This window comes from Heterocephalus glaber, unplaced genomic scaffold (genome assembly GCF_053883595.1).
Source record: "Heterocephalus glaber isolate CG9 unplaced genomic scaffold, H.glaber_assembly_v1.0 deba00001662, whole genome shotgun sequence".
NCBI lineage: Eukaryota > Metazoa > Chordata > Mammalia > Rodentia > Bathyergidae > Heterocephalus > Heterocephalus glaber.
Window position 1 is genome coordinate 16,555,639 of NW_028258403.1, and position 25,602 is coordinate 16,581,240.

General features: G+C 33.1%; 1 protein-coding gene across 8 annotated transcripts in view; it reads right to left on the bottom strand.

Annotated features, from left to right (window-relative positions):
- Ralgapa1 (Ral GTPase activating protein catalytic subunit alpha 1) overlaps positions 1-25,602 on the bottom strand; it is a 228,736-nt gene that overhangs the window by 131,836 nt on the left and 71,298 nt on the right. For 5 of the 8 annotated variants that reach the window (XM_021246567.2, XM_021246571.2, XM_087197115.1 and 2 more), the window contains exons 17-19: positions 13,495-13,635; positions 2,784-4,346; positions 814-938 (exon numbers count right to left, since the gene is read on the bottom strand). In XM_021246567.2, the coding sequence (XP_021102226.1) occupies positions 814-938; positions 2,784-4,346; positions 13,495-13,635 (1,829 nt within the window). The remainder of the gene's footprint in view (positions 1-813; positions 939-2,783; positions 4,347-13,494; positions 13,636-25,602) is intronic. The other 3 variants (XM_087197119.1, XM_013066624.3, XM_087197118.1) reach the window with 3 other exon arrangements.

The following is a 25,602-nucleotide window of genomic DNA, read 5'->3' on the forward strand; positions in this document are numbered from 1 at the left end:
AATTCTTTTTCTCCATTCCCCTCCCTTCAATTTTTCTTACTCTCCCCATTTACAAAAGCTTTCTATTTTCCCCTTTCATTCTCTTTTTAAAATCCCTTTTCCTTTCCTTCTCTTCCCCCTCCCTCCTTCCTTAGTCCCCTTTCCATCTGAACATCAAATAGCTTTTATTTTCATTTTGCCACAAACTTAACATTCAAAATAAAGATAACTTTAAAATCTGTTCCAAAGTTATCTGGAATGATTAAGCAGTACAGTATTTGTGCTATCAAAACTATGGGAGCCAGGGCAGGTGACCTGTTATCCTTGCTACTGAGTGCTAGTAGCTGGTACCAAAGTGAGCCCAAGCTGGGGAAACTAAGAAGGTACTGTATGGTCCATATCTTATTTGAGCAAATGGGTATTCTGATCTTTTTTTGTTGAAAACTAAAAGCTTGTTTTAGGTCTTCAGATAAAAATTATTATAAAATATACTTTAATGGCCAGGGATTTAGCTCAGTGGATCCATCGCCTGCCTGGCAAGTGCAAGGTCCCAAGTTCGATCCCTCTACCGAAAAAAAAAAAAAAAAAAAAAAAAAAAAAAAAATATATATATATATATACACTTTAAAAGATATATATATATATATATATATATATATACTTTAAAAGATTTTAATTCAAAAAGGGGTTCAATTGGGGGAGGGAGGCTGTTTTGAATAAAAATTTCCACATGTACTGTACATAAAATATAAATACATACATAGGTGCATATATTTTTAGTTCTATTTACCTTCCTCTCTAAAACCAAATGAGTAAAATAAAAATACAACTTACCAAGGCATTACCGCTTCGCAGTCGTTCTGCTATAAACTCATCCATCAAGTCAGGAACATTAGCACTGCTGCTGCCAATATCACTATTAAGAGGAGGCAGTTTGGGGCTCATGTCCTCTTTATTGACTAAAAGTAAATAAATAACTATATATAGTGAGGAAAAACTTAACTGCATTTTCTAAATGTGAAGCAAACCAAAAACCAAAAAAATAAAAAAACAACAAAACAAAACAAAGTACCTATGCCATATCAATGATTTGCCAAACATGCATTTATAAATAACTTCTCTCCTTTTAGATTTAATTTTAAGAATTAGTAAAATGATGTTTACTTTATTTAACTAAGCAGATGTTAGTCAATCTTCAGTATAACCCTAAGTAGCAAGAAAGCTTGTAGATAAGCACTAGTTGAAGTCAGGTTAATATTGCCTATAAAGAAACTGGTATATTTACCTTTCTTCCTGCCTGTGTGTGTGCTTCCTTTTAGAGCCTTAAATATTTATAATTGCAAAAAATATTTGCAAGGAATATATCCCTTCCACCTGTACAAGTCTCAATTGGACACAAATGCAGTGGTTTGCATACTTATAAAAAAAAATCTATGGTTTTGATAGAATGTTGTTTCCACTACAAAATCTAATTTTAGAATAAGAAAAAGAGGGTTTTTTTTTCTACAAAGGCTTAAAAGAAGCCACCATAATATTTACATTTTTATGTGATTACATTATGATTTACATTAAAAAGAAAATTCAACTTGTGAAACTCATAGAAGATAGAATGTTGTTTGTCACTACTATGCTATTGAAAAGTTAATTTCTCTACAGTGAAAAGCAAGTCAGCACTGTTTATATTCCTAATGAACTAAAAGCATTTCAGATTAAAAATATACACTGGTCAGAAGTTCACTGTGAAATACCATTATCTTTATATTACTGGCCAGGCTTTGCTAAGCTGTCAAATACTGCCCTCAGGTGGCATTAATGGCTCAATGCAAGATGCATTATACAGCACTGTTAATCATGCTAACAAAACCATGTTAAAACAAATAAAATCAAAACCTACCTTACTGCTGAAAGGTAATTTTCTGTATCTTTAAAGCTATTTTAACTCTGGATCAAGATAAAAATTACCATAATCTTGCTTTCTTTCTGTAGTTATCCACAGAGGTCACATATTTCAATTATGATTAGCTATCAGGAAATCTTTATGCAAATTTAAAATCTCAGAAAAAGGAACGATTACTTTCAAGGACATGATTTGCCTTCTATACAAGCGAATACAACCCTGAAAGTATATAGCATATTTGGAAATGGCTTAAATAAAAAGTGACTCAATACATTTTGAGAATTAAGATTATAATTTCCCCTTTGGAGGTAGTTAATACAGGGGCCCAGGATTTAGCTCAGTGGCACCACACCTGCCTCACAAGCGCAAGGTCCTGAGTTTGATCCCCGGTACCAAAAAAAAAAAAGTTGACTATAGTAAACCTTGATTTCTATTATGTTAGAAGTCAAAGTAATTTTCTAACGTGAAAAAATATAACACCTAATAGATATGCAGTACAAATAAATAAATTCAATATATATGGCTAGTACCCTTTTAAATATATATTATAGGGGTCAGGAGAGAAAGTATAACTCTCCTCAGTAAACTTCAAGACTCATATGGCACACACAAAAAAATGTGATTTTGGTAGCTTCTGAAAGGTCATTAAATTTTTCCTGTATGTTCTTCCCTGTCTTGTTCAGCAGCAAAGAGGTTTAACTAAATGCCTTATAAGGGAAATTAGTAATTTAAATAAATATTTTATGCTGGGAAAAATATAGCTGGGGAAAGGCGCATGCATAACCAAACAGAAAGAAAGCAGTGACCATCCCAAAGCTTTTTGATTGCTTATAGCTCGCTTCAGTTGCATTAAGCCAAACTGGTGCTGTCTTTCTCCTTTTGCGCTCTGCACACTGTTAGTGCTCACCTGCAGCTTTCCTTCCAAAATAGCCCATTACATGACTGTACAGATCCCTCAGTGGAGCCTCTGGTGGCATTCTGTTCTGCCTCTGTGGGGAAACATTTGCCTTCGGCTTCGAAAGAGCATGTACAACAGTTTTATAAACGCCACCCAGGGAGCCCTGCTGTAGTCCTGCCTCATGACTTGATGACCTGAGAGTACTACGACTACCTAACTGATTACTTGCAGTTTCTTCTTTCTGTAATACAGTGGTGGTGGGAATCTCTGTAGATTCCTTCACTGTTTTGCTACTAACTGATGCTGTGCTAATCGTATCGAGAGGCCTGTATACACCAGGTTTTACAAGCTCTGTGCCACTAGCTGAGCTGGTATGGGTGTTGCTGGTACTGCTATTGTTACTGTTACTACTACTACTACTACTACTACTACTAAAGCCACTGAGCTTCCGTAGTCTCATCTTCCATGGAGGCTCTTTGTTTTCCAGAGGATTATAAAACTGAACAGACTCAGTAGATGGTCTAAAAGTAACATGAACACTATTTCGTTTCTTAGTAGTGATTTTCATGATTTTGGCCCTATGAGTTACTGTTTCAGACAAGCTCCTTTTAGTAGGAGAAAGCTTGCTAGTGTTTGAAACATGAGGCATTCTGCGGTTAACAGGTGGTTTTAGAGTAGTTTTCTTGGCATGCATATGTGGGACAGTGATCTTTTCATTAATTTGTACACTCTTAAGCTTTTCAACTAGCGTTACATCTACACAGGCATCTAATTCTGTGGCTGCTTGTCTATACAAGTATTTCCTTTTTTCTTTATCACAAGGGCTACCTGAACTAGGCTCTGATGATGGTTTGTCAATGTTTAGTTGCTTAGATTTTTCAGAAGTTTGTGTTCTCATAAAACTATCTGACTGATGAGGTACATTACTCATGAAAGCAGGTGCACTTGGTTCTTTCTGAAACTGTATGCTTTCAGGAGTCCTAACATAAGACATGACATTTTCTGGTTTAATTTCTTGATCTCTATATTCTAACTTATCTAAGGATGATCTTTCATCCTTAGTTACTGCAATAATCACTTCCTGAGAAGCTGTATCTTTTCCTATTTCATTTTTACTATAATTTTCTTGGTTTTCCTTAAAATATTCTTTCAGGGAAGAAAGAAGATCATCATCTCCTTCAAGGTCAAAGTACTGGATTTGTTCAAAAGCTGAATCTGCAAGTTCTACTGGACCTATTAAGTGACAAAGATGGTCATATATGCTATCACCAACTTCCAGAGAAGACTCTCTACTATGAGTATCAGTGATGTGGCTTTCAGTGGATCTAGTTATTGAAGAAGCCTCTGTGGAACTCTGCAAGCTTGGTGCATGACGGGATGAACTGTCAATGACAGGAACTGCACCTTTGACTCGTTCAACAGTGAATGGTTCCAAGATGTCAGAAGTACTGCTACTTCGAGGCAATGGCTGTTCTTCATTCAAGGCACCAAAAACTTCATTTCCAGTGTCTTCACTTTGTGAAAAATGTCTGACTCTAGTTGAGCGGGGATGTATTTGAGCATCATCAATATCTGTGAAAGAGAAAAATTATATAGAGTAGAAACTATATGAGTATAAAATATTAATGTCAACCATAGCATAAGCATATGCTTTACAACAACAAAAAAATTGAGATTTTTTAAGTTCCATGAAAGAAAATCAATTAAAAATATAAATCTGTTTTTTAAAAAACTGATGGGCACAAGCCAATATAGCATGTAGTGTCAATGAATTAGAAAACTACCAAAATACATTTTAAAATGTTAACGTGCATAGAAACAGTGAGGTGATGAAACATTTGGAAGTGCAGTTTAAGATAGAACTGTGCCAATAAATCAAGCAATTCAAACTTGTTACTCAATTATTCCTAGTTAAGTTCTAAACATAAAAATAGATCTTAACACATAAAGCTGACCTAAATATCCCATTGCAAATTTATAAATTCCTCTGCTTCCAACCTGAGTAGCCAAGCGGCATCATCTTTTCTTCATATCTTGTTCATTTGATTGGTCAGAAATTATAAATGGAAATCTTCACCCTCTCCCTAAAATTCTCTTTATCAGGAAACTATTGTACTGAAGTGTTTTATTTTACTCTAGTATTAAAATGTATTCACTGCCATCAAAAAGTCAATATATTAATATAGTCAATAAATTAACTTTTTTGCTTTTAACAAAAACATTATTTAAATCTGCTAAAAAGATACCTTACCTGGCTATTATTGGCCCTTTCCATTAAACAACTATCAATTCTAACAGTGATCTACAGTTTCTTATATCTTTTTAAGAAGCATAGATTCTGGTGTCAAAATGGACATTTAGCAATTATCTAATTTAACTCTTGGAGAGATGAGAAAGTTGAGAACCCCCCAGAGAGATAAAATTACTTTCCCAAACATATAATCATTAAAGTTTGACAAGTAGCATTAGTGTTCTATATCACAGCATTATTTTTACTACATTAGCCCACTTATACCAAAAGTTGCAATTTTTTTTGGATTTGTGCATGAAATTCATATATGTTACCCAGAAAAATTCAAAGAACAAGAATTTGAAGACAACAATTTTTATTGTGGTCCACTGTTACATGCTGTTCCAAAACTGGAACACTAAGCATAAAAGGATTAAGCGTTCAGTATATGGTAAATCCTCAAAAATATTTATAAAATTGAAAATTAAAAAAATGGAATATTATTTAGCTGTTCAAATAGAAACATATTTTCAGAGAGGAATTTTAGAAGTTAAGTACATTGGCCATGGACCTATCATAGTAGTTTGTTACTTAGGAGTAAAAAAACTTTGTTTTCAGATATCAGCAAAATGCTGAAAAATGGACAAAAGAGTAAAAAAGTCAGCTGTTGCTACTTACTTGCTTTGTAATACAAAAGTAAAAGTCAGGCTGGGGATTTAGCTCAGTGGTTCCATTGCCTGCCTCGCAAGCACAAGGTCCCGAGTTCAATCCCCAGTATTGAAAAAAAAAAAAATCATTCTACAAAACATTCTTTCGGGCCAGGTGTTTAGCTCAGTGGTTCTGCCGCCTGCCTCGCAAGCGTAAGGACCCGAGTTCGATCCCCGGTACCAAAAAAAAAAAAAAAATCATTTTACCAAAGTAAAAGTCACAAAACTGTAACTGAATAATGAAATATTGCTCATAATCAAAATTTTAGATTCAGAGTAAAACAGTGGCTTATCCAAGATTACAAAGTAATTTCTTATTGGTGTTAGGTAATGAACTTAGGTTTAGTTACTCTAGACTGAGACCAGATTCCTCAGTGAAAGAAAGAGAACTGACATTCAAAGCATTTTCAGGACACATGCAATGTATGAAAGGAGACAGTCTTGGCTATTTCATTAATACCCTCTTTGTATGAGGCCCCAAAAGATCTACTTTGTATTAAATTCAGATCAATAGAAGTTTCTATTGTGCTAAGATTCTAGTATATTCCTAAAGATACAGGTGTAGGTTCCCAATATAGGTCAAATACATGTATCTCCTGAAGTCAAAACAAACTTTGTCATTAAACTGAGTAGAATACAACACTTTAAAAAATTACATTGGCTTTCTTTCTTATGTACTTCACTTAGAACTTTTTTTAAATGAAAAGTAAGTTTCCTTACAAGCTTCACCTTTATGCACTTATACTGTTACTGCAGTAGGTAACTAATGCATATTTATACATCTTGACAAAAAGAAATATTTTGTTATCCCTCCCATAACAGGTCATAAGAACTTCTGCTTTGAGGACAGATACTATATTCAACTCGCAGTCCATGTTTTTTTCCATAAAAAGGAATCAGGAAAGGAAAGGAAGATACAATTTTACTATAAAAAATTTTAAGAATTTTATAGTTGGAATTTTATCAAAGTTCAAAATCAGAATTCAAAACATTAAATTTAATGAGCTCAGCAAACATGACCTTTAGGAAAAAGTACAATATTAGTTTTAATTCGGGGTTCTCTTATTAACAGTTCATAATTTTTTCACTCTTAAGCAAAGAAAGATTACTATTCTTTTTTCTTCCCAAACATAGTCCTCCTCACCTTCATATTAGAAAACTTAACACTGTTTCAGACTGTGTTTTCTTCCTAAAATTTTGCTATCACAAATGAGTATCTAAAACTGCTATACAATTTTAAGAGGGCAAGTGCTTTTTAAAAATGCAACTAAATATTTTTCTACCAGTAGGATTGTGTTGGAGAATTTAAAACTAAACAAGTATTTTTAAAGTAAGCTTTAAATGGCACATCATAATAAAGACATGGGCACATGACAACATTAATTGTATAAAATCAAAGAAGAAAGTAACTGCTGACAGGAAACTAAGGTCAGCACTTGAATTAGGTGTAACGGACTATAACAAGCCTTAAGTTTAATTGGGAAAATATACCTAAACTTTATTGAGGAAAAAAAGACTAAAAAGTCAAAAAGTTGGTAAAGTTAATTGTATTGTTAAGAAACTAAAAAGGAGAATAATGATTCATTTCTATAAAGATAAAAATCTTAGGAAATCAAGACTGAGACAAAACAAATATTGGTAAACTGTACAGAGAAAAATGACAGAAAATCTCTATGTTGTATTGTTAAAAATAATGATGGCATCAGGTTTAAATTAAAATGTCCTTCAAGACAATTTAATTATGCTGGTTATATTTTAATTGGGAAAACATAAGCTTTCAAGTTATTTTAACTAAAAAAGAAATGATTTAATGGGCAAAAAAAAATGTTTTTAACAAATAGGAAGTGTTTGAACACTGAAAAATTGCTTTCTAAACAGCCTACAAATTCATTAGAAATGTTGTTTTATCTCTTTGCTTCCTTAGTATTAAACTGTTGGAAATTATTTCTATATTAAAATTTCCTGACTATTCTGTTTCAATGATAGGTTTCTTTTGCTAGTTTGAAAGGTAGGCTGTGAATTAAAATGTAATGTGTAAGTAAAACATACTTCTTTCCACTAGAATTTATAAGTATCTTGAGGATTTTTGTTTTGTTCATCATAATATCTCAATTGTTTGAAAGAAGATTTGTCACACAGTATGGCCTAAATAAAAACTGGTACAAGAGAAGCATTTTTTAAAGCAAAAAATTAGTAGCTACTGATTGGTAAAAATCAAACTAGTTCCCCAAAACAAAACAAAAAACAAAAAAATCCTCAACTTAGAATACTACTGTATCAATGGAAAATTTTAGAAATTTCTGAAATGATGTACAGAACCAACTACCTGAAGTTCCTTTTACCAAAGTTGAATTCTTTTCTTGGTCAAGCACAAATATTTGCTGTCAGTAATAATTTTATGGCTCCTAAATTTAGAAAATCATTTATTTACATTTGTTTACATAGGAACTATTGCCATTTTGAAACAAGTTTTTTCAGCCAATTACCAGGCAATTTTATATATTTTGCCTATTTGGCAACAATGGCAATATACCTTCAAGGTAAGAAGTATAGCACATCTGTGCTAACAAAAAATTCTACCTTTTAAAACTGTAAGTTCAATTAATGTATATACTTTGATGTAGGTAATTATAAGCAGTATCTGTTACTGAATCATAAGATTTAAAAGCAATAAACCAAGTTAAATAATTTAAATTTCAAACTATTAATATTTAGTCCACTAAACTCTACTTCTGTTTGCATGACTTTTAAATTCTGAACATAGCAAATGACCATAGCAAATGTTTGTATGTTAAGAAAATTACAGTATTTTGTTTATGAGTATGTTACATACTGCCATTTAAGTTAGCTTCAAATTATTCTATTTGTTTCTTTGAGACACAGTCTGGCTACATAGTTCAGGCTGACCTCACACTTGAACTCATGGTAATCCTCCTGCCTCAGCCTCCTGAAGCATTCACCACCATGCTCTCTTACATATAAAATTATATCATATAGCATTATACAATGCAGGTAAAATAAAATTATTTCCTTTAAACTGTCCTGCAAATAATGAAGGAAAACAGACATAGCCAGAAAATATAGTACAGTATTTTGAAATATGAAAGTCCATGCTTAAAGAAGTATGCTTTTGGGGCCAGGCATTTAGCTCACTGGTTCCGCCGCTTGCCTTGCAAGGACAAGGACCAGAGTTCGATCCCCAGTACCAAAAAAAAAAACAGAAGTATGCTTTTTAAGCCAGGACTGATTCCAGCACTTGAGAGGCTGAGGCAGGAGTATTGCCATGAGTTCGAGGCCAGCCTAAACTACAAAGTGAGAACATGTCTAAAAAACAACAAAAAAGGAGGAGAAGTAGTAGTAGTAGTAGTAGTAGTAGTACTTTTTTAAAAGATGAGGAGATGAGGAAGGAAAATTAAAAGGAGTTTGTTAAAACGAATAATAGATAATGTGAAATAGGAAGAAAAGGTCCAAAGGGGTAGGGGAAGTGGGAGGGCAAGGGGAAAGGAAAGAAGAGAAAGGAAAAATTATAAGAAAAGGAAAAAATGGAAACAAAGTCTTTGTAAATAGGGAAGGATGGAGGGGGTGAAGGGAGCACAGGTAACGGGGAAAAAACAAGAACCAAGATACATCATGTATAGGTACAAATACCCAATGATAAACGTAAACGTATTGTATACCTAAAATGTACCAATAAAAGAATTTAAGCAAAAAAAAAAGGAGTTTGTTTTGTTTTGCAGTATTAAGAACTGTATCTAGGGCCTCACACATGCTAAGCAAGAAAGAAACATAAGCAATTAACCAGTTGGATTGGTTGAACATCCAAGATTTCAGTGATTTTTGTTTTTTTAAATTTAGCACTACTTTTACAAATGTCTATACTCATATAGCTCCTTTTTCTCCTATCCCTTCCTTCCATCTAGCTTCCCAAGAAACAAATTCCAGGTCTAACAACCAAAGGAACAATAATAAATTCAGTAATTCAGATTTCATCAATGTAAACTGGGTATGAAATAGTCCTGTCCAATTTTCATAGTGCTAATTTTTAAGATTAGGAAATTCAATATTTTCCAAATCTGTCTTCTTTGAAACCTTAATGCTATAAGCTGGTTTTTTTTTTGGTACCAGGTATCGAACTTAGGACCTTGCACTTGCGAGGCAGGCGCAGCTCCACTGAGCTAAATCTCCGGTCCTTGATATATATAGGCTGTTACTATGTGTACTTGGAAAGAAGCTCTATGGTTAAATAAGTTTGAGAAATATTGAATTATACAGTTGGCTTTAATATTTCTAAACCTTCAATATATTAATGAACATTATGAACCCTTCCCTCTCTAAATCTATTTATATCTTCTAACAAAATATTCTGAATTTTTGCATCATCTTGGAAATGGGAACTTCCTAAGTCAATTTCCAGGAAAAATAGAATTTTAGCTGCTGTTTAAAAATGGTACAGTTGGGGCCAGGGATTTAGCTCAGTGGTTTCACCGCCTGCTGCGCAAGCGCAAGGACCCGAGTTCGATCCCCAGTACCAAAAAAAATAAAATAAAATAAAAAAATAAAAATGGTACACTTTCTTTTCTTTCCTGAGATGAAAATGATTTCTCAATTCAAGTTATGTCGTTATGCTTTTATATTTTATATTACACATTTATAAAAACTGGAGGCAAAGGCATTTTAAGTTATGAGTAAATTAGTATCAGTTTAGTAGGAATATGCATCTTTTCTCATATACTTTCCCCTATGATCCATATTTCTAAAATGAACATTTATTATCTACATAATCAGATATAGAGACTTTTGTTTAGGTAACTGGTGTCTCAACATCATCTAAATCTTTACAGTTACTATAGAATTACAGATATTACAGACATTTTATCTCAAATGGGGAAAGTGAAAACAAATGTACCGTTTTAAAAACTCCTTTTAAATATTCTTTATATATCTTTAAGTCATAAATCTTTTAAAGAGATAATCATTCTGAATTATGAATTGACTGCAAGATTTTTGATGTAAGAACTCATGCTGGCTGTTAGTACTTTAGAACATTTTAAAGGGAATACCCTTATCTTTATTTTAGTTTTAGAAAAATATTTTAGCACTTAGGGTGTTTGCCAAATATAAGCTGGAGAGCAAAAATTCTGTAAACCGCCGAAGATTCTGAGAAATAAAATAAAATGTTTGGACAATTTCTCAAGACAGGAGAATACGTGATTCAACAAACTTTTAAGAATGAATGGCTAAAACTCATTTAAATTTTTCTAAACAAGTCAAAAATGGTTTGCATCAAATGCTTTAAGTATACTTTAAAAGCTTGAAATAGACAGAGATTTAGCTCAGTGGCACCGTACCTGCCTCACAAGCACAAGGTCCTGAGTTTGATCCCCAGTACCAAAAAAAAAGCTTGAAACAGCTGGGCATGGTAATTACACCTGTAATCCCAGCAGTTGGGAGGCTGAGGTAGAAGGATCACCATGAGTTCCAAGGCCAGTATGGGCTATGTAATGAGTTCAAGGCCAGCCTGGTCTACATAGGGAGACCCTGTCTCAATCAATCAATCAATTAAGGCTTAAAGCAAAAAAAGTATCCATTTTTTAATAAACTGTATGCAGTTTGTTGTAAGACAGAAATATTATTTTATTTGTCAAAATAAGTAACTAAATCATAATTTGTTACAAGCAACCAACACCTGTGCTATTCACATAGGAAGGTACAAAATACTTAAAATGGAGCACCAAAAAGACAAAATATCCGTTACTTATAACTGAGCATCATTTGTAGAAAAATGTGTCATTTTTTCCATCAAAATTTCTTTGTTTTTTTTTTTTTGGTACTGGGGATCAAACTCGGGACCTTGCATTTGTGAGGCAGGTGCCGGAACCACTGAGCTAAATCCCTGGCCCTCCATCAAAATTTATTTTATCCTATTTATATATTTTCTAATCTTCCTACTTGTTTGCACTGATAGCCTAAAAGATTCAGACTGCCTAATTTTTCTGGTATAAAATCTGTTCATTCATACATCAAATACTATTTGTAATTAATTATATTATCATTTAAAAATAACACTTGAACACTTCTCAAACATTACAAAATATCTTCTGAAGTAACTGTTTCCTAGTCATTGTATTCTGAAATAGAAACTATTATCATATCCAATAATGAATGTTTTATTATCATATTCTGAGAAATGCCAATGCTAAGTATTTTCATTTGCAGTATTTCTGAAGAATATCAACATAAGACATATATAGATATACTTCTGTACCTACCTGTTCATAACTTTTCATTTATGTTACCCCTGTTGGCTTAGAAGAAACCTTTTCTTTTTTTTTTCCGATACCGGGGATCAAACTTGGGACCTTGCACTTGCGAGGCAGGCAGCGGTACCACTGAGCTAAATCCCTGGCCCTAGAAACTTTTTCTTAGTAAGATTAAGGATGGTAGAAGGTACTTCATCTGAAATATTAATAAAAATGCACCTTCTCTTTTAGTTCCTCCAATACATTTAGGCAATGAAAGGTATAAAGATTGGAAAAAGCCAGAACAACAAAAAAACCCAGTTACCTCATCAAAAGTTACAATGTCAGGGAAACATTAAGAAGAGTGATCGTAAATTATATAAGAATGTATAAGTAAGTTTCTTTGAACTAGCACATTTTGCACAGTAACTGTACTCAACACAAGTTTACTTCTGTCCAAAAGACAGAATCACATTGTGTGATTTTATTTATACAAAGAAAATTTTTTTTCAAAAGACAAAACTAACCTATGGCAACAAATTAAAAACTAGTTATGCATGGAAGGGTAGAACAGGTAATGGAAAAGTTGCATATTTTATTGGGGATGACAGTAATTTAGGGGTGTGTGCAATTCTCAAAACTTACTGAACTATAAGTACAAGATCTATACATTTTATAATATACAAGATCTATACATTTTATTATATATTATACATTTTATTATATATATTGATTATATATTATATTGATTATATAGTGATATATATATTTTATTTTATACGTTTTATTATACATTGATTAAGACTTAATAAAAAGTTTCAGTCATCCCAGTACTGGAGATTAAGGACCTCAGCAGAACTGGAAAGCTAAGCAGGTTTTCAAGCTTCTTGAACTTGGGGCTTCCAAGAATGGTTTTAAAATGAGGATATCCTGGGCTGGGGATTTAGCTCAGTGGTTTTGCCGCCTGCTGCGCAAGTGCTAGGACCCAAGTTCAATCCCTGGTACCACCCCCCCCCACCAAAAAAATGAGGATATCCTTAGAATTCTACATACTATTAAATCTAAAAAAAATTACAAAGACTTATTCCCAAGCAACTTTCATATTATGTGTTTTTCCCAATGATTTACTGGCCTTACTTAGTAACATTATAGCAGATGATGGAAAAGAAATTATTCAAGATTTACAATATTGGTAACAGAACAATAGGGAATTTAAAATCAAGGCTTTAATTATCTTCTAATTCACCTCTTGTGAGAAATCTATGATATAAATATACATTCCTACTTCTTTTTGCCACTTAAGAAAAAGGTAAGCACAAGCATATTGGACATTGGCACAGCACTAAACTTAGCACTTCCAGAATGAACTGCAAAGGTAGCATTAGAGTTCAAATAACTCAAAATGTTGATTTCTCAACCATTTCCCAGTTTCCCACACCTCCCCCAAAGAAATTAACTTTGAAGAGTTTATTTGACTTAGCAAATTTGAAAGCAGAGGATTAAAAAGTGAAAAGTGGTGCAGAAATTAGCAGAGGTGGCACTACCTGAAAGCTCATCAGAAAGGGGAGTGAGAACAATATCAGGCAAGAAGGGTTTGGAAGTATGGATCAGGACAGGAGCACTTTTAGCACTGCGTATATAGGCCGATGGCAGAGCACATTCACCAATGGATCGGCTTCTCATGGCTTTAAAAAAGGAAAAGAAAGAAGTGGGGAAGGAAAAAAGAAGAGTGACTATAATGAAAGGCTTGTGTCACAGAAAAAGCAGCAACAGAGAAAACTAAAAGATATAAAGGAGGGAAATTTTAAATTAAAACATTTCAGCACAGCAAATACTGGCAAGCTGTAAGAAAAGAAAACAGAGTACACATACAATTTGAATGTAATTTTTTTGGTGTAAAACAGAAAAATGCTGTTTATTATTAACAATTACAGTGGAATAGCATTAAAAATAGCACACACTTCAGCACTATGTTCTCAAAGCTAGAAAGTAATTATTTGTTGAATGCAAATATTGAAACAAACAATATTATTAGTTCAAAGAAATTTGTGATATATTTGGGCATTTCTCAAAGAAATTCAGTCATTCTTCTTAATGAAGCTGAATTCTATGAACAAATCATCCCTATTTTCATATTCTTCCTCAAATAAAATTTCCAAGTCACTCATAGGTTTTTTTAGAAAAATTTTAAGTATATCATAATCAAAAGGATTTATTCTTATGGTTAGTATTTGTTCTTGGTAGGAAAGGAATGCTTCAACAAATCAATATCTTATTTATAATAAAGAGTAATAGAAAATTTAAAAACAGAAACATTTACACAAAATAGAATTTGTAATCAGCATTAAGAATCAGCTTAAGAAAACTAGACAATTTTCCACTAAAAACATAAAAATTTAAGATTGTTTTTAAAGAAAAATTCAGATTACTTTGTAGAACTGCATGTGTCATAACATTTGATAATTTCTTAAAAAGAGTCACTAGTTCACAAAACTAAAGACAAATTTTAGCTTACTTAGATATAAACTAGTAATTTAAACTTTACAGAGATTTTAAATCAGGGATGACTGATTGATGAAGATATATAACATATATAGTATATGAATAGAGGAATTCACCAATACTGTATAGTATCTAGGGCAATAGTGATGGGGAAAAAATAACTTGAATGTTGACATCAATTCAAAATCCTGGGCTTTCCTAATTACTAGAAACAATTCCTGGATGTCTAAATTCTTTAGCCTGTCACTTAAGACCTTCATGATTTCACTACAATGAATCATTCACTAAGACTTCGTATCTTTCTACCATCTTTCCATGCTGCTGCCACACAGAATTTGATTGTGTTCCTAGAAATTTCAAGCTTTTTCATCATACCATGGCTTTGTCTGTTACTCTCATTCTTGGTCTCTTTTTTTTCCTGACAAACTTTCATATTTGAAGTATCATCTCATTTAAGAAGTTTTTTTCTATTCTGTATATAACTTGTTGGCAACATAGCAATAAACACAAATAAATAAAAATTTCTGCTTTTGCAAGGCTTACAATCTTTACAATAGACTGTATGGTTTTATGTTAGATTTCTCAACTTTTCACACAAAGAACTATATTCTCATTGAATTCCTAATGCCTGATGCATGAGTTTAATGCATATTTTATGAATAATGGTATTTGGGCCAGGTGTGGTAGCACACCTGGGGAGGCTGAGGCAGGTGGATCAGAATTCAAGGCCACCCTGAACTACGTAGTGTGTTCAAGGATGGTTGTAGTATACAGTGAGGCCATGTCTCAAAAAACTAAAACCAAAACCAAAGAAAATAATGCTCTCTGGGTAAGAGTTCAAACTAATCATTTGAAAAAGAAAAGCTTCAGACTGTGAGGATTATAAAAAGGAAAAACCAAAAGACCCATTAACCAAAATTTAAAAGTATTATGTAGTTTCTAACTAGAAAAAAGTAATCACTTTTTCAAAAGCTGTTATGAATGTTGGCAAAATAAGGGATTTTTAAAGAGCTATTTTTAGGTACATCTATGTACAGAAAGAAGTGAAAAGTAGGAATTGTTAAGGTAATTTGTCTTCAGTGTATGGCTTGCCATATAATATTCTAAAGGTAAACATATTTTAAAATTGAGTACATATATAAAATGTCAGACTCTAACCCTGTTCAAGTTTTCCTGCTTTTCCTTCTTGTGAAAATAATCAACAATTTTATAATATAATTTGAAATAAAAGTTATATTGACTTAAAGATAATTACTCATTAAAATTTCTTAGAACAAAGATCCAAGTATACAGGCAAAACAAAGCACTGCTTACACAGGAGGTAAAATACCACCTACAGATACAACCAGATGTGGTTTTTAAAGGTAATCTTTTTAAACTAAATGGAATCAGGTTTTAGACTACACAAGTAAATTATACATTTTTATCTTTTTTTCCTTGAGGAATGACAATTTCTTCTGTTCTTCCTTTACCATTATCAACTTCAAGGAAGAATTTGGACACTTCCCTTAGCACTTCTTCTGTATTTGCAGTAGCATACATCTATGTTACAGCATGAGTTAATTCTTCAAAACGCATCCTCTTTGTTACTTAGATTGTGCATCTGCACACTTACCTGAAACCCAGCAAGTGCCTAACAACTATACAAGACTCAATGCAGAAAATTATTTGCAATGAATTAGCTACTGAGATATTTTGGGATGAACTAATCCAAATACTAAGATTAGTAAATCTCTGTAAAGCTACACATTCCTATTACTGCATATATGTGCAAGCCACATACCATCAGTGATCAGACAATCTATAATATGCTTTATGCTGACAGGTCAGTGTGAAGAATATAATGTCAAAAGGAAAAAAAACATTTTCAGATTCATGAGCGTGTCTTTTTTTTTGGTACTGGGGATCAAACTCAGGTCCTTGCTTTGCGAGGCAGGTGGCAGAACCACTGAGCTAAATCCCGGGCCCGAGCATGTCTACTTTTGAAGGTGTTTTATTTTCAGCCCTCTCATGAAAGGGGGCAGGGGAATAATGGACTCCACATAAATTCTTGCACCACACAAACCAGATTAAAAACTGAAGGCCTCCCTCTAAAGTTCTCATTCAGCATATTAAATTCATGGACAAAGAGTGACCGATCACTAAAAACACAACATAGGACTAAACATGAAGTAGGCAAAGCTGGCATATACTCATTTCCAAAATATTATATATATTTCTTATCTCTAATTAAAATTCACATTATGTAAACATTTCTATCCGTTAGCAAAAGTATCTTTAAAGTTTCCAAGGTTAGCAAAATATGAAAACAGAAGCAGTGACATATTTGCCTTTAAAGTTGGACAGTAGAAATACACTACACTGTTTCTCACGAATAAGCTCTACAATTCCTAAATTTATGGCAATCTTTTTTAATATTTGCTAGTATAAGCAAAACCTTAAATATGCTCTCCAAAACTTTAAAGCTTAAACTTAGGTTAAATATGAACATCAAAATTTCTCTTAATAAAGCAACTCTTGACTATTCTGGGATTATGTTTTTATGGTTTTTATTGGTGGTGGTTCTGGGAATTGAACCCAGGGCCTTCTGACTGAGCTACAGCCTAAGCCTTTTATTTATTAATTTTTTTTTGAGACAGTGTCTCAGGCTGGGCTTGAACTTGAGATCCTCCTGCCTTAGCCTCCTACAGTGTTGGGATGATAGGCATGCACTATCCCACCAAGCTATGCAAGAGCCTTTACTTTTCTTAAGTGAAAAGTAATTGATAAATTGTCTTAAACTGTCTGAAACTCTAGAAGGCAGGCAGTAAAACAAGTCTTTCAATGTTACATGACAAAATCACTACATTGCAAACTCCATCACTGATCATACTAATGTCCTCATGAATGATAAGGACATCAGGTATTTACGTCTGTTCCAAAAAAATCAGAGTCCACCTGTTCTTGGTGTTTTCTCTTTGGAAGATTAGATATGCCTATTCAGATTACTGTACCTGACTTTCCTTGAGTTTTATAGAATGTATCTTGTTTCAAAAATTGGTTCATTTCATCTGTTATCAAACTAATGGGAAGAGTTACAAAATTCCCTTACAATCTTTTTAATGTTTATGGGATTAATATAATGGCTCCTCTTTCATTTCTGATATTAATAATTGTTGTGCTCTTCCCCAAACCCCAACTCAGTTAACCTAGAGCAGTGATGGTGAAACTGTTAAGAGCTTTCAATGATAGAAACAGCACGCATGCCTCAGGTTCACCACCAGTGACCTACAGATTTATTGGTTTTGTTGATCTTTGCAAAGAAACTTGGTCTTGTTCATTTTTTTCTATTAATTTCTTGTTTCAATTTTATGCTGTAATTCTTATTATTTGTTTTCTTCTGCTTACTTTGGGTTTATTTTTTCTAGTTTCCTAAGGTGGGTGCTTAGTTTATTGATTTTATGTCTTTCTTCTTTTGCACTATGTTTTAATGCTATTGATTACCTTCTAATAGGGCACTGGTTTCATTATACTTTACAAGTTTTGATAAGCTGAATTTTCATTTAGCTCTAAATACCCTAAATTTTCTCTTGAAACTTTTTCTTTGTCCTTTCTATTTGCAAAATATGTTATTTTATCTCTAAGTACTTTGGAGTTGTCCAACTGTTTTGAGTAATTGGTTTCTAGTTAAATTCATTGTGGTCAGAGTGCACACTCTATGATTTCTATTTCTTTAAAATGCAATGTGCTGAAGGTACACTTAATGACATAAAATGTAATCTTATCTTGAGTTAATGTTCTGTGTGAGCTTGAGAAGAATGTGTAACCTGCTGCTACTGAATGAAGTAATCTACAGATGTCAATTGTATTCAGTTACAATTGACGGATGGTGTTATTCAGCTCAACTATATCTTCATTGATTTTCTGCCTGTTGGAGCTATCAATTACTAATAGAAAGGTATTAAATCTCTAACTATAATAGTAGATTTATCTACTTCTGGCAGTTTTTCCAGTCTTTGTGTCATGTATTTTGATGCTTTGCTGTTAAATGCACATACATTAAGGACTGCTATGTCTTCATAGAGAACTGACAACTTTTATATTATATAATGCTCCCTGATCATTTCTTTGCTCTTAAGTTTCATTTAAAATTAATATGGCTATTTCCACTTTCTTTTGACTGTTAGCACTGTACACTTTCCTCCACCTACTTATTTTTAATCTATCTGTGTCTTTATATTTTAAATGGAATTAGACAGAATATACTTGAGTCTTTTCTTTTATCCAGTCTCTTTCTTTCAACTGGTATATTTAGATCACTGATGTTTAAAGTAATTACTGATAAAGTAATACAGTGGTGCATTTATTTCTGTCCTCTATTCACTTACCTTACTGTTTTCTTTTCAAAGTTTACTCTCTGCTGCTTTTTCAGGTTTTAACTATCTTATATGCTTCTTGTTTCTCTTCTATTTGCATATGAAGTATAATACTCTAAAAAATTTTTTCATCATTACCCTTGAGTTTGAAACATGCACTTACAACTAATCCAAGTCTTCTTTCAAGTAGCACAATATCACTTCCCAGGTAGTGCAAGGTCCTTACGACAGAGTATGTCCAGTTTCTCCCCCCACTGCTGTCAAACATTTTACATATTCATAAAGTAGTGTTTCTGATTGTTGAACTTATCTGTTAGAATAAAATGACACTGGAAAAGTGAGCAGGGGCCAAATCATGTATGACTTTATAAACTCGTTTTCCCAAAAGCATTAAAAGGCCACTGAAAGATGTAAGCAAAGAAGTTATATCAATCTAAAAATATTTTTAAATGTCATTTTGACAAGAGGGTAGAATATGGAGTTAAAGGTGGTAAAGGACTGATGCAGGGAAACAAATAAGAAAACTTCTGCTACAATGTAAGCACAACAGTATACAAGATCAAAGTAGCAGAAGTGGAAATGCAGAGATAAGATGGATATTTCCCTCAAGCTATAATCAACAGGATATAATTTGCTGCCCAAATACAGAGGCAAATCTAAAATTCTTGTGTGCTGACAGGATTATTCAATAGTTCTTTTCTGGCTTTTTACATATAATAAGCAAAAGAGAATATTTAGAAATTATACCAGAAAGATCCACTGAAGTAATCAGATTGGTCCCAATATTAAAGTAAAGCATAAGGATATGAATTTGTCAGTCCGGGAAGGACAAACTTTTTGAAAGGATAAAAACAATCTGTACTTTAAAGATTAATTTGACATCAGTATATAAAACTAATGAGAGCAGCCACTCTTCAATTTTCTTGGGTAAATAATGAGGAGTGGAATTACTAGATAACATGATAATGGTTTAACATTTGCAGGAACTGACAAACTTTGCCAAAGCATCTGTATCATTTCACATGTCCAATTAAGAATGTATGACGGGGCCGGGGACTTAGCTCAGTGGTTTCGCCACCTGCTGCGCAAGCGCAAGGACCCGAGTTTGATCCCCAGTACCAAAAAAAAAAGAATGTATGAAGACTCCAATTTCCCTACATTCTCATCAGCACTTGTCATCATCTATCTTTTTGATGGACAATAGTCACCTAGTGCAATGGTAGCAAACTGATGACATGTGTGCTGCAGTGTGCTGTTTATATTACAGAAAGCTCAAAAAGGTTCACCAACCCTGCACTAGTGGGTATACATGAAAGAGTATCTCACTGTGTTTTTCATTTGCATTTCCCTGATGGCTAGTGTTGTTGAGCATGTGTTTACTGGCCATCTGTGTATCTTCTTTGAAGAAATACCCATTCAAATCTTGTGTCCAATTTTAAACTGAGTTGTAGTTTTCCTATATATTTTTCTTTTTTGAATGAGAAAATTTCTGTGATCTTATTTGTTTACTGAGTGTATGTTTGAGATAGTACAATCATTGTGGAGGAACTGGTGTGAAGTATACCATAACTGGTGTGATGTGAAGTATACACATCACATCTTGATCTTTTTAACATTTCCTTTCCCCTCCCTTCCCTTCTCTTCTTCCCCATCCTTAGATTCTCTCTCTATATATTTGAAAGTCTAAAGCCAATGTAATACCACCAGTACTTTACCCAACTAGGAACAAGAATTTTAGAATACTTATATTCTTACTAAACTCCTCTTGAATTACATAAGAATAACCCATATTTTAATTCTGCCCTTCTCCAAAATATAGAGTATTTCCAAATATTTAGTTTACCTATATATTTACCAATTTCTTTGATCATTTATTCCTTCTTATATCTCAGACTTCAATCCTAGTATTTTTCTTTTTCCTGATATATTAAGAAGTTCCCTTCATAAAGGTAAGATAGTAGCAAAATTTTAACCTTTGTGTTTATTTTACTCTCAATCATAAACCAAGTTTTGTTGTGTACACAATTCTACAAGGAAAGTTATTTTCAGACTCTCATTCTCTTGCAGATGATCAAATTTTTCTCTTTGCAGCTTTTAAACTCTTTTGCCTTTCAATTCTATAGCATCCATTCCTGTAACATATTTATGTATGGGTTTCCACTTATTCACTGTATTCAGTATACTATGTGCTTCTGTTCTTAGGTCTCATATCTTTCATCAATTACTTGTTACTCTTAAAACACTGCATCTCACGATTAAAAAAACAAAAAAGAATCAAGGTGTAGTATGTACAAGTAACCATTCCCCAGCAGGACTGTAAACCGCACAAACTGCAAACATGTACTACTAAAATAAGAAATTATTAAAAAAAAAAAACCACACAGCATCTCCTTTATTCACTCCTTCTGGAATTGTGATTAGACCTGTTAGAACTTCTCACCCTATTCTATTTCTTAACCTTTCCTTTATATTTGTAATATCCTTGCTCTGCTAAATTTTTCCAAATCTGTCTTCTAAGTCACTGATACTCTTTAGTTGGTTTATGTCATTTAATCTATGCATTCTTTCTCTTTTAATAATTGTACTGTTATTTCTGTAAATTCTATGTACTCTTTTTAAAAATAATTTTTATGAGTATCATTTTTAAAAATATTTCAAACATTACAGTCTGGAAAATTCATTTACAATATTAGGGATTTATCTGTTTTCATTTTGCTAACTCCTTTGCTTCCTTGGTTGTTAAATAATCTCTGTTAAATCATAATTGATTGATGCTAATCCGTGGAATTTCTAGAGGACTACTTGAGACTATATTCCTCCAGAGGTAATTTACATCTGCATTTACCTATTTCCAGCAAGCATTACCAACTGGAAATTAACTTTGTCAAGCTCTCCAGCTTCACGTGAAAGTCTTTAATTCAGTCCTTCAGTACTGAATTTTGCCAAGCTCTTAGTCTAGATCCCAGAAAGGCTGAGCACTTTGCTTCAAGGTCATCCCCCTTTTCCAGTGTTACTGCCCACTATTCAATTCTCAGAACACAGCTTTATTTAGTTTTGGCCAAGAAAGTAGGGACAGGAGGAAGAGTCCTAGAGCTTTCCCTACCTTTTTGCAGAGCCAGCAGTGTAATAGCAGAAGAATATCTAGTGGCTTCAGAAATATCCAAAATAACAAGTTTACTATATTGCTGGCAGTTTAAAAACCCTTTTCTTCTCAAATTATTGAGAAAAATTTCAAACATATACAAAATGTTAAAAGTAACAATGTGCATATGTATTCTTCTACCTAAATTCAAAAGTTGCTAACAACTTGCCAATATGTTAACATCTTGTCACAATATTTTTTTATGCGTATGTATATTTTTGCTAAAGAATTTGAAAGTAAGCTGCAGATACCATGACTCTTCATCCTCTAAATACTTCAGGATTCATCCATGGGTAAGGTCATCCTCCTATATAGCCAATATCATTATCACACCTAAGAAAATTAACAAAACTTGCACAAAATTAATTAATATCCAATCTCTATTCGAAGTTACCAAATTATCGGCAAAATGATTTTATAACTTTTTTGAAATCAGCATTTAATCAGGGTTCACATATTATATTGTTTATTGTCTCTTTAAACTAAAACAAACCCCACTCCCAACTTTTAAAAGATATATTTTTTAAGAAAATAAATCAGTTGTCGAACAAAATGTACTACATTCTAATTTCAGTTGTTTCCTCATGAAGACATTTAACTTGTTATATTTCCTGTATGGGCTATAAACTGGAAATTAGGCATACAGGCTTGATTAAGTGATGCCCTCCAGATTTTCCACTATAAGGGTTACAGTTACCTGTTGCAAATGTAAAGAATCTATAGGATGGATGATCCTTGACAACAAGGGAATATTCTGTTCTCAACCAACCTATTATCTAACAGTGTATCTACTGATGATCCTTGCTTAAATCTAGAAAGGTTTCAAATTGAGATTTTTTCTAATTCATATATATGATATAGATATAGATATATAGATAGATAGATATATAGACATATATATATATATATATATATGGTACCAGGGATTGAACTCAGGACCTTGCATTTGCAAGGCAGGCGCAGTGCCACTGAGCTATACCCCTGGCCCCATTATATATATTTTATATATGTGATTATACCTTTTGGTAAAGAAGAGTTTTAACCTTACCACACACAATTTTCGAGTACTATAGACTAATGAATTTGTGATGGTTTGACCAGCTGGAAGGCCTTAAGCAGCTATTAAATTTATTCAAATATGCTCATCTTCTTCATATTTTAAAAAATAACAATAGCTGGGCATGGTTATACACGCCTATGGCCCTAGCTACTCAGGAGGTCAAAGCAGAAAGGATAACTTGAACCCAGAAGTTTAAGACAGGCCTTGGACAACACAACCATCTCAAGAACAAACACATCATACTACTATGGTGCAAAATGTTTGATAATAGTAAGCATGTAGAAGAAATAGGAGCTCTTTATTGTGAATGCAAGCATAATATAGTCATTTTAGGAGGGAAATTAAAATCAAATCCAACAGACTTTACCTACAGATATACATGTCCAAAGTGAAACATATACATAAGTACATTCTATACCATGCACAAAATCATAAAATACATATAGCTTCAAGACATAGATTAAATTAAGGAACTTCCATGTAATGAAATATAATGCAGCAAGTTTAACAGTACTTGCTCCATAGTAATCTCAAAAATATGTCATTATGGTATCTCCTAAAACTCTCTTTTCTCACTCCACACTCTACTACAAACACAATCCTGGCTCCAGGACTTTTATATTCTTTTTATGCAGATTGTACTTCCTACTGCTATTTGCTAAACTAATTCTCTCACTTTATTCAGGTATCTATTCTTGTATCATACAGTAAGATAAACCTTCCCTGACCTCCCTAACTGAAACAGTCCTATTTTTCTAGCTCTATTATTTCTAGTCCATTATGCTGCTTTCCTTTTCTTCATGACTTGTTACTACCTAATACATTTATTAGTTTATCTCTCCCACAACACTATTATGTCAGTTCCAATGAACTTTTTGCTTTGTTCACAACTACATCCTTAATGCTTAGAACAGTGCTTCCATACTGACTACTGAAAAATATTTTTCATTCAAATGTGTAAAAGCCACAGTTCATAATAATGTAGACATTCCTGCAAATGCACAAAGTATCTTCAGAAGGATGCTCAAGAAACTGTAACAGTGGTTGTCTCTAATGAGGGAAATGGAAGAGTCAGGAGCAGTAATGAGGGAAAGACCTACTCTAATGCAGATAATTTTATTACGGATTGAGGTGGTGTTTTTTGGTACTGGGGATCAAACTCGGGACCTTGCGCTTGTGAGGCAGGTGCCGGAACCACTGAGCTAAAACCCCAGCCCCTACAGATTGAATTTTTAATCTTGTATATTCACTAAGAACATAAAAAGTTATTTTAAAAAAATATGTGCCCAAAGCATACCCTAATTTAATCTCCTGCCCTTTTAAGTATTTCCCAACTTTATACAGGTATCTTTCTTAAAATTTTTAATGCTTTAAATTTTTGTTTGATCTAATAGACAATTTTTATTTACTCATTGAGACAAGATCTCACTATGTAGTTCAGGCTGACCTCGAACTCACTATGTAGCCCAGGTTGGTCTCAAACTTGATTCTCCTGCCTCAGCCACCTGATAGCTGGGATTATGGGTGGGTGTCAGCATAACCAGCAGGTAAGACAATTATTTTCTGTAAATATGTCAATAATATAAAACAAAGAAAGGCATTTCAGATGTAATGAGAATTTTCCTTAGGATACCAAAAGGTAATTGTACACCAAAATTCCTAGGTATTATATTAATTTTATTTATTCATTCATTCAAGACTGGCTCTTGCTATGTTGCCCAGGCTGACCCTGAACTCAGAATTATCTTGCCTCAGCCTCCTGAGTAGTTGGGATTACAGGTATGCACCACCACACCTGGTGTATTCTAGTAGTTTTAATCCATCAAACTCCTTTTTCTTATATCATTTCTCCTTCTCACAGCTTGCCATATACATTGATATAGGCTTATCTTATAAGCATAGGACAATTCTGAAAATATGATCCCTTTAAAGGATTTTGAATTAACCATGATCTTTAATTCTATTCTTTTTAGTTGTGTCTCTTCCTTTCAAGCTGTAATTCTTAACACTTTAGAATCTACTGTTCTATAGAAGACACATCCCTACAACAGTGGTTTTAAATTTCTCTAAAATTGATAAGGTTTATCCTTGATTAGCATTAAATACAGATACACACCCATGGAAAACTTTCTTTTCCTACACTCACAGATTATAAACCCTGAAATAATTTCAAGTAATTTTGTTTCAGGCATGACAAGTATTATCATTCTCACTATACAGATGAAGTACTTAAAGACTAGAAAGATTTGGTAAATTGTCCAAGGTTATCAAGCTATTTAGTGATGAAAGAGAGGAAAAAAAGAGATTAGGACATAGCTCTCCTTGTTTTTCATTGTAGTAATCTTTCTACCATAATTCACACCAAGTTATGAATTTCTGAGAGGAAATGGGGCAAGATGTTAGCAAGGTCTACAGTATGCTGAGTGACCCTATGCCTGAAAATTCTTCCACAGTGCCCCTTCACTGATTTGAGATTATAGAAATTCTTCTTTTTAAAAGCAGCAGGGAACCTAGCAGTAGATTCCATCTTGGCCTCAACTGTCTGCCAGGAGAGAGCATGAATTCCTTGTTGAAAGTGTATGAAGTCAATTTA